Genomic DNA, 9157 nt, shown 5'->3' with positions numbered 1-9157 from the left:
TTTTTTAAACTTTCAAACCCCCCCCCCCCCCCCCATGTGATAGCTTATTGGTGGTGACAGGTCCAAAAGACCCCTAGTATCACCTTTACACTCTAAATAAGCTATTGAAGTGCAGATCGCTCCTGAAGCCCAGCAATTACAGCTCAGGTACCGGAAGTCATGTAATATGCGTCAATCCTGGTCCCATAGAACGGGGGGGGGGTGTTCACCGCTCTCCTCCCCAGATTCCACTGACACCCGAGATGCCACTATACCGTGTTGCAGAAGCGATCTGGCAGCAGATGAGCAGCCAGAATCGATTCTACTGCACATCTGAATAGAGCACATCTGAATAGAGTCTGTTTAACCCCTTCAGGATTCATGACAGGGTTATCCCGTCATGGTTCGTGAAGGGGTTAAAATTGAGTTTACCTGTGAAACCGCAAAAAAATACAATACCCCAAATTTCCTATAGGCGACGCTTTAAAAGCTTTTACTGCTTATCAGTCTAGTGTTAACAGTGATTGATGGCCCTAGAATTTTCAGACCCCTAATGTCACTTAGGGAACCCAAACAAGCTGATGGAGCAGTTATCCGATTCACCAGCTTCTTCACCTGGCTCTAAGAGCCGGAGAATGTGCACAGTGACATCGGGAGTGATATAATACACATCACTTCCAGGTCCAGTGATAGGAGGAGAGATCAGAGGCTAGAAGCCTGCTGATATCCCTTTGATCTATCAGGGGACACCTGCCGTGCTGTTGCCGGGCCCACACGGGGGGCAGCGTAGCCCGGGGTAGCCGACGACGGGGAGCACATTCCGACCACTTTGTACAAGCGATCCGGCAGCTGTATAGATGCCGGATCGCTTGTATCTTAACAGCAATCACCTGCTGTTTAAAACAATACCAAAGAACACGGCTGCTGCTGCAGCAGCGTGTTCTTGGTATAATTACTTCAGGTCAGGACGTTTTTGATGGTGGGTGGTCCTGAAGTGGTTAATGGCCATTTTTAGTTGTGTTAAGCTTTTGAAGGACTCCCTTTATGCAATTGTTTTCAACGCATCTCCTGGCATTGCTGATGTGAAGGGGCCCCTTCATACAATGAATTTTCTCAGTCAACGCCTTTTTCCCCACACTTAAAAGCAGCATCTGGTCTGTGAAACCCCTTATAGGTATACCATATACCATAGCACTTACTTGTTAAAAGCCTCCATGATGCACTTGCAAACCTCTACTCGAACACTCTCTTTCTGAAACATATCAAGGAATGGCAGGAATTTTTCCTAAAACATTCAATATACAGATTTTTAATTATAAGGAAGACATTTAGTGATCTAGCAAATTGAAATAAAAAAAGCTCTACTCACCACATAAAAAAGGACTGAGAAGTCTTGGAAATATGCTATAACTTTGGTAATTACAGACTGAAGCTAGGAAAAAAATAGAAAAATATTAATACTTTTTTGGTAATTAATTAACACCTTCCTGAATCTGTAATTTCAAGTTAATGTCCTCCTGGTTAGTTCCCCAAGCCCAGGAAGACGAGAATAAATGTTTCCTATTTGCATGTCCATCAGCCGGAGATTGTTCTGATCTCTATGGGTAGGCTGCACAGTGCTGTGGGGAACCCAGAACCCAGAGACTTGAGAGGAGATTTACAAGGGCTATACGGTACACTCAGTGACAAACACAGAGGGGGGAATTTATCATAGCAATTGCGAGTGTTTAAAAAATATAAATAACCCTCTGTGCTAGGAAACTCATAAAAACAAACTTATAAAATAGGCAGTCAGTATTTTAGTGCAGAAAAAAACCCTCTAATATAGCTAATTAACTTATAAGTATACATATAACACAATAATGTTCTATAAGTGGTGATGAAGCCACAAAGTGAAACACTCAAAAAAAAAAGGGGGTTAACAGTGTATCGTATAACAATGTGTTCAAATGCTATGACAGTGTCCTTTGATCCCTTGAAACCAAAATGTGTGTGATCTTCTGCGCAAGTAAAAAAAACGCACAGGTGCATCCAATTGCCAGATGAAACCACAAAGGGAGCTGCTGGATATTCCCCCCGAAGTGAAATCTGTGATCACACCCAAAATATTCCCCTGTTCACCTTAAAAACATGACCATCACTAAAATATATTAGCATGGTCTAACGTGCTTCCCCTTCTCTCAAGGGTGGTAATGTATCGCTCCAATGAGGTAATGTCTCAGTTCATCCACAAAGTGTAATATCCGGAAGAAAAAGGAATGGCATATAGCATAATATTGGTTTAAAATTTATATTAAATATACATAAAGTAGCTACTCGCATAATGCTCTATTAGAAACAGTCAATTATACAGATCCCAGACTATAAGAGGCAGCACGCACTGCAGTATAGCGCTCTCCACACTCCTAGTTAGTGATTGTGTGTATGCTCTGAACGTTTATAGGAATTGTATTGATAGACTCCATCTTACGTGTTATGTCTCAACGACTTCATCAGAGGTATGATCAAGAAGCCCATCACGAAACACCTCCTATATTAACTCTCATAGTCTATGGTCGCCATGGCAACAAACATAGCCATATAGCAACTCAGGAGGCTACATCTTATATCCATGAATATATGCCGTAGGATTGTGAGTTTCACCTATTGTGGCGAACCTGCAAATGGAGGAAGCAGAAAGGAAGGCCCTGACCACCTTCAAAGGAATTACACTTGTCATTGGTTCAGATATGTAGATGACACTTGGGTTAGGATTCAGAAACAAGGCTTTCACTGACCACATCAACTCAGTGGATCATAACATCAAGTTTACAAGGGAAGATATTTGTCTACTCTGCCTAAAAATTTCTGTTTTATTTTTACATTCACAGTCAACCTTATTCAAAAAGTTTTTAATTACCCTGTGAGAGTAACAAATTCAGGTAAATCCTGGAATGTTATCTTCAAGTGATACCTCTCCCAATCTGTGTGCGAGCTGAACAACCTATACCACACTCACCAGATTTGGTGGACCATTAGATATACAATGGTCATATAACACGCAAATTAATGATGAATATTCTTCCACCAAGGAGTGTTTCGTCATGGGATTTAATTGAGCTCAACCCAGAAGAAATCACATGACAATACGCGTTGGTGGGTGGCTACACGTTGACGTCACTTACAAGACACTCGACAGGACAGAGTTTACAGCGAGAGAATCAAAGGATGGAGTGTTTATACTTTCCGGCTGATGTTAATCTCCTATACCGGCTGGGAACTACTTTGAGAAAGAGGAAGGATTATTGTATGGGCGATGAAATCTTTGTCGTTTGTGAGTGTTTTTAATCTATTTTTTTTTAAGTTGTTAAGATGTAACACGTAAGGTGGAGTCTATCAACACAACCCCTAGAAGCTTTCAGAGCATAAAAACAACCACTAACTGGGAGTGTGGCGAGCGCTATACTCCAGTGTGTGGAATTTGTATAATTGGCTAAATAATAAAGACCATACGAGGAGTCCTTATATTTAATAAAGTTTTAAAATTATATTATGCTAAATGCCATTCCTTTTTCTTCCGGATAATACACTGTGTGGATGAACTGAGAGGCATCGTTATCTTATTGAAGAGACACATTACCACCCTTGAGAGAAGGGGAAGCACGTTAGACCATGCTAAAATATTTTAGTGATGGTCATGTTTATAAGGTGAGCAGGAGAGTATTTTGAGGCGTAATCACAGATTTCACATTGGAGAAATATCTGTCACGCCTGTCAGTGGTTTGGGGTTTGTGGATCGCAACTGCGGAGGCTTCTCAGGCGGGAACCCTGGTTTCACTCTCAGTCTTAAGGGAGAGTTAGGGTTACAAGCATCACAGCCTCAAAATAACAAATATGTGGTTCAGAGGGGGTTATTCCTTCATAAGCCCTCCCCGTAAGCACCAGAGATAAATTTAGGAGTTTACGGAGTATAGGTCAGGAAGAGAGCACCAAAAGCAATACAGGCTATAAATGAGGCTCCAGCTAGAAGTAAAGCAAGATATGCAAGTCCACAATGGCATTCAGTATCTATGGCAGGTGTGCAGATGCAGAGAGTACTTGCGGTTGTGGTGGAGGAGTAGATGGAAGGAGCTGGGGGTCCTTTGGGAGTCCTGTCCGCAGGTGCGTGGCTGGAAGGCACAGGCTGGTGGTTATGGAGGGTCCCAGGAGACAACAGGTGTTCTGGCTCAATAGTGGAACGCCATGCTGTCTCGTCTGGGCGTTTATATAGGGCTATGGAGAGGAGGAGCCGCGGCACGCAACGGCGCACTTCCGCGTTCCACGGTGGAACGCACCCGGCCCGCGAACCGGAAGTGACGAGCGTGCACTCCACCATGGAACGCAAGCGCCCGAGAGAAGGAGCGGCTGGCTGCGGCGTCACCCGTCCCTGCTATAGCTGACGGCGGCGGCCGTTACAATATCCAGCAGCACCGTTGGTGGCTATATCTGACAGCTGGATCCACCTGTGTTTTTTTTCTACTTGGGCAGATCACAAACATTTTGGTTTGAAAAGATCGAAGTACACTATCATAGTATATGGACACATTGTTATAAGATATACTGGTAACCTTTTTTTGAAAAGTTTCACGTTGTGGATTTACTTTGTTACCACCTATATATCATGTATTATATGTACACTTATTTTTTACGTTAAACATTTTCATTGTTATAATTGGGCCATATTATCTGAATTTAACACACAGTGCTTTGTGGGGGAAATGGCTTACAAAATGGAGGAATTGAAACTTCTACTACCCAAAAATGAGTATGACTTTGTGGAAATAGCAGAAATCTGGTTAGATTCACATGGCTGGGCTGCAAATATGAGGTGATATACACTATTTTGAAGGGATAGAGAACGAAGAAAAGGGGAGCTGTGGGTCTTGGAACTGGAAGAGCACCAACGGGTGAAAACATTTTTTTTGCATTGTTCCATGTCCAAAATGCTTCCAGTCTGTCCCTCCACATTAGTGATTTTTATTATTATTATAACGGATTTATATAGCACCAGTGCTTTACAAAACTTAGGGAGACAATACAGTTAATAATACAATTTAAATACAGGAAGGTAGGAGAGCCTGCTTGTGAGAGCTTACAATCTAGTAGGAGGGGCAAATTGTAAGATAGATAGCAAATTGAGAGGAGAGGAAGATAGCCATTTTGCCATCAATTCCCTCCGGGCAATAAAAACGTATGAATTCACAACACATCCTAAAACATTTGGGGACATCCTAAAACATTTAAAGGAGAACTATGAGGTGAGTGCTTTTCACTCCTCATAGTTCTAGCCGACCTGCGACAATGAGACTGTCACAGGTCGGCTGAGTAGAGCGAGAAGTGAGCGAACACATAGCGGCGTTCGCTCACCTCTCGATCCTGTCACGGCTCTCTGCCGTGACAGGGGAGGGGCTGGGTTCCCCCCTCCCCGCTCCGATCCTCCAGCGCTGACTGGCGGATCGGAGGGGGAGGGGGGCGGATACAGCTGGCTCTGCCTCTAGATAGGCAGAGCCAGCTGTCACTCACGCAGCTGGGCGGATCCAGACATAATTGTCGGGATCCGCTTCAGCTGCGGCGTCTCAGTTTAGCGCGAGCTACAGCTGCAGCGTCTCAGTATACCGCGAGCTGTAGCTCGCGGTATACTGAGCTTAGGGTGACAGGAGGACGCTAGTTTGTGTCCTCCTGTTACCCTAAGGAGAACTATGGGGAAAAGCCCTAACCCCATAGTTCTCCTTTAATGTGAAAATGGCATAATGTAGCTTAATGTGTAATAAAGTGCCTAAACCTCAATCAATTGCCTTGAAACTTTGCACAACCTAGGTTTTCAGCTTCTCAAACCTATCCTGGAAGTTTCATGGATTTTGGTTTCCCACAGGGGAAATGAGTGACACTAAGTTGGTTTTTCGGGGCTTAACCAGTTAGACCCCATTCACACCAGGGCGGTTGCGGATCAACATGTTTTCCACACTGATTTTAAAAGGGCGATTTTGGGTGTTTTTAATTGCGTTTCAGCTCTCAAAACTGCGCAGATCCATTGAAAGCACTATGGAAACTGCACTGATCAACGCGGCAAAAGAGTCAGGGAGCAATACGGGTGGGAGGCGGTTCGGAACGCACGGAGCCACGCGGTCACATGAACAGTAACATAGTAACATAGTATGTAAGGTTGAATAAAGACCAAGGTCCAGCCAGTTCAACCTATGTATGCGACTGTGTGTGTATTTATCTTGCTCTAACACTTCCCATACCCCTATAGATTCTGCAAAAGAAGAAACTCATCCAGAAGTTTCTTGAAATACTTTATATAAAATTCTATATCTGCAGTTTGCCTTTGTGGTTTCCTGCTCAGACCCCTGAGCGTTTTGGGCATACTGACAAATGTATATACCTTGGTGGGTACATGCCGTGATGTGAGACATAGTAGGGTGGTTACGTGGATCATAATTCTAATAAATTATAATGGTGTATAACACAATAAGTTTAAGAAAGACTAGATCAGGAGGTGGCAGAACTGAGGCGGGCTTGGACAGAACCCAAGGCAGAAAAAAATTAGAGCTTGCACCCGCATTTATGTTGTACTGTTAACTTGGGCTCCCAAACTCTACATCCCTTGTAATCATAGATCAGTAATGAAGCTATAATAGGGCTATGCTCACACCTATAAGTTTTTCATGCTTGTTGCATATGAGGTGCGGTTTCCACTTACACACTCCTTCCATGGGGATAAAGGGTAATGCATTAAAAACGTGTGAAAAAAAGCGCTTAAAACGCATTGAGTTACTGTCCCCATAGCAATGTATGTTATTGTTCATGTCGGCCAAACTACCCTGGTGTGAACAGGGCCTTACTGACCGGGGTGGTAAACTCCCTTCCTGTCCAGGCCATTTTTCAGAATTCAGCTCTGCGGTACTTTGACTGTAATTTATTATTTCAGTCCACACTGTACAGAAATTAATTTTATACATTTTTGGGGGACACTTAGAGCTTTCTTTTAGTGGGATTTAATCACCACTGGGGTTTTTATTTTTTACCATATAACGAAAAAAGTTACGAAAATTTTGAAAAAAAAAATCTGCTTTCCCTATGTTGTGTTATAAAACATTTATCAGAACCCAATTTTTTGGTAAATCATAAAAGATGGGGCCACCAAACAGGTCAAGCTTTAAAATTGCGTGCGCCCACGAAATTGCAAAAAAACACCATGCCTAAAATTGGCCATAGGCAGCACTGCAAAAGCTTTTACCGCTCATCAGTTTAGTGTTATCAGTGATTAATGGCCCTAAAATTATTGCTCGCACTCCCACGTTTGCTGCGATATGCAACATGTGCGGCATAATTCTCGTTTTCACATGTAGGTGCACCAGTTGCGTACATACGTTTATAAGTGCATGCACACGTGGGCAGGGGAGTTAAAAAAATGTGTGGTGTTATTTTTTTTAATAAGACAAATTTTTTTGAAAACTTTTTTTTTCTCACACTTAACATGGATTGCGATCACGTAGACAAATCTTCTTATGTGATAGTCAATATACAAGGGCAGGTCCTCTTTATGGAGACATCAGGGGTCTCTAGGACCCCAAAGAAGCTGATGAAGCAGAGATATGCTTCACTAGCTTCTTCTCTGGCTATAACAGCAGAGAACTGACAGCTAAAGGCGGAAGTGATGTAAGACACATTGCTTCCGCCGTATGAGAGAGAGGAGAGATCAGCAGTGGGGGAAATGCTGATCTCTCCTCTGTTCCCAGTGCTAGTAGCCGATGTGCCGGTCCAGGCCCACAGGGAACAGTGGAACCTGGGATAACTGGCAGCGGCAGCTGAGGGGGGCGGGCGCACTGTGCGTTGTCATTCAAGCGATCAGCCGGCTGTAGAGCCGGCCAAAAGCTTGTATCTAACAGCCGGTAACGGCTGTTTACATTCCCGGTGGGATTCTGTTCGTGCATGCCCCCCCTAGCAGAAAAAAAATCACGTACATGTACGTCCACCTGCTGGGAAGCACCCACATATTTTGACAATGGGCAGGCGGCAAGAGGTTAATGTGTCTTAATGTATAAAAAAGAGCTTAGATGTTAACCAATTTCCCTCAAACTTCACACAATACAAAACTCTATGTCAACATATTCTGAAGATTTTAGGTTGTTTGCTAAAACATATAAACAGTTATTCACATTAAACTATTTTACTACAGTTCTGAAACATATAAACATATGCCTAATTCTAATTTCTTTAAATATTTACAACTACGACACGCTTTAGAGGCTCAGTGACAAATATGTCCGTTGACCTTTATGAATACCCCACTGGTACATATAGTAGCAAAATCTAACTATAAGAAAGGGTTTACATCTAAAGTATATGATATTTTAATAAAGGCTTGGGCCAAAGATAGGACGCTGTTGTGTAGGCGAGGATGGGAGGAAGATGTGGGCCCATTTTCAGATGAACAATGGTCAGTTATATTGGCAAATATTCTTAGATCATCTCTTTCGCCTACCCAGCGCCTTACCCAGTTATTTATAGTTCATAGAGTTTATTATACACCTCAGAAACTTTTTGGGTGGGGTAGACGAGATACAGGGGAATGCCCTAGATGTAAAGGTACTAACGCTAACCTGATCCATATGTTATGGAGATGTCCCAAATTATTTAGGTACTGGGAAGATATTATTAGATTGATCAATCAAGTGTTTGATACTTTATTGGAGATGGATCCCAGGCCGTGTTTACTGAATTGTGAGGAGGGGGAGGGACAGGGCCAGGGGATTGGTGACATTATAACAAGATTGCTGGGTATAGCAAGGAAATTGATTGCCTTTAGATGGTTGTCTCCTAGGCCACCCACAATAGAGGAGTGGTGTATTCAGGTTAACCAAATATTATTGAAGGAAAGAATGATCTTTATACACAGACATTTTGGAAAATATGGTCCCCATGGCTTTCTATGCCTGGTTTGGCTCCACTTAGATCACTAAATTCATTTATAGTATAAGCTAATGTTCACTTTAATAGAGATTTGATTTTAAAGTAAAGGTAAAGGGGGAAAAACACATTATAAATAAATAGAATTCACCAAAACCACTAAAAGAAGGGGCAGAGGGGGAGTGATATAATGATTAAAGAGAGGATATGTAATAGAAATACATATATTTATATATATATTAATTAT

General features: G+C 42.5%; 1 protein-coding gene across 1 annotated transcript in view; it reads right to left on the bottom strand.

Annotated features, from left to right (window-relative positions):
- The window catches only part of LOC108796423 (UPF0505 protein C16orf62-like), a 503129-nt gene that overhangs the window by 71108 nt on the left and 422864 nt on the right, over positions 1-9157 (bottom strand). Inside the window, exons 21-22 of the mRNA XM_018567896.1 lie at positions 1349-1411; positions 1179-1264 (exon numbers count right to left, since the gene is read on the bottom strand). Coding sequence (XP_018423398.1) covers positions 1179-1264; positions 1349-1411 — 149 coding nt within the window. The remainder of the gene's footprint in view (positions 1-1178; positions 1265-1348; positions 1412-9157) is intronic.

This window comes from Nanorana parkeri, unplaced genomic scaffold (genome assembly GCF_000935625.1).
Source record: "Nanorana parkeri isolate BGI_ZX_2015 unplaced genomic scaffold, ASM93562v1 scaffold1113, whole genome shotgun sequence".
Classification (NCBI taxonomy): domain Eukaryota; kingdom Metazoa; phylum Chordata; class Amphibia; order Anura; family Dicroglossidae; genus Nanorana; species Nanorana parkeri.
Note: the sequence above shows the minus strand (reverse complement) of the source record. Positions and strands in the feature narration are given on the sequence as shown.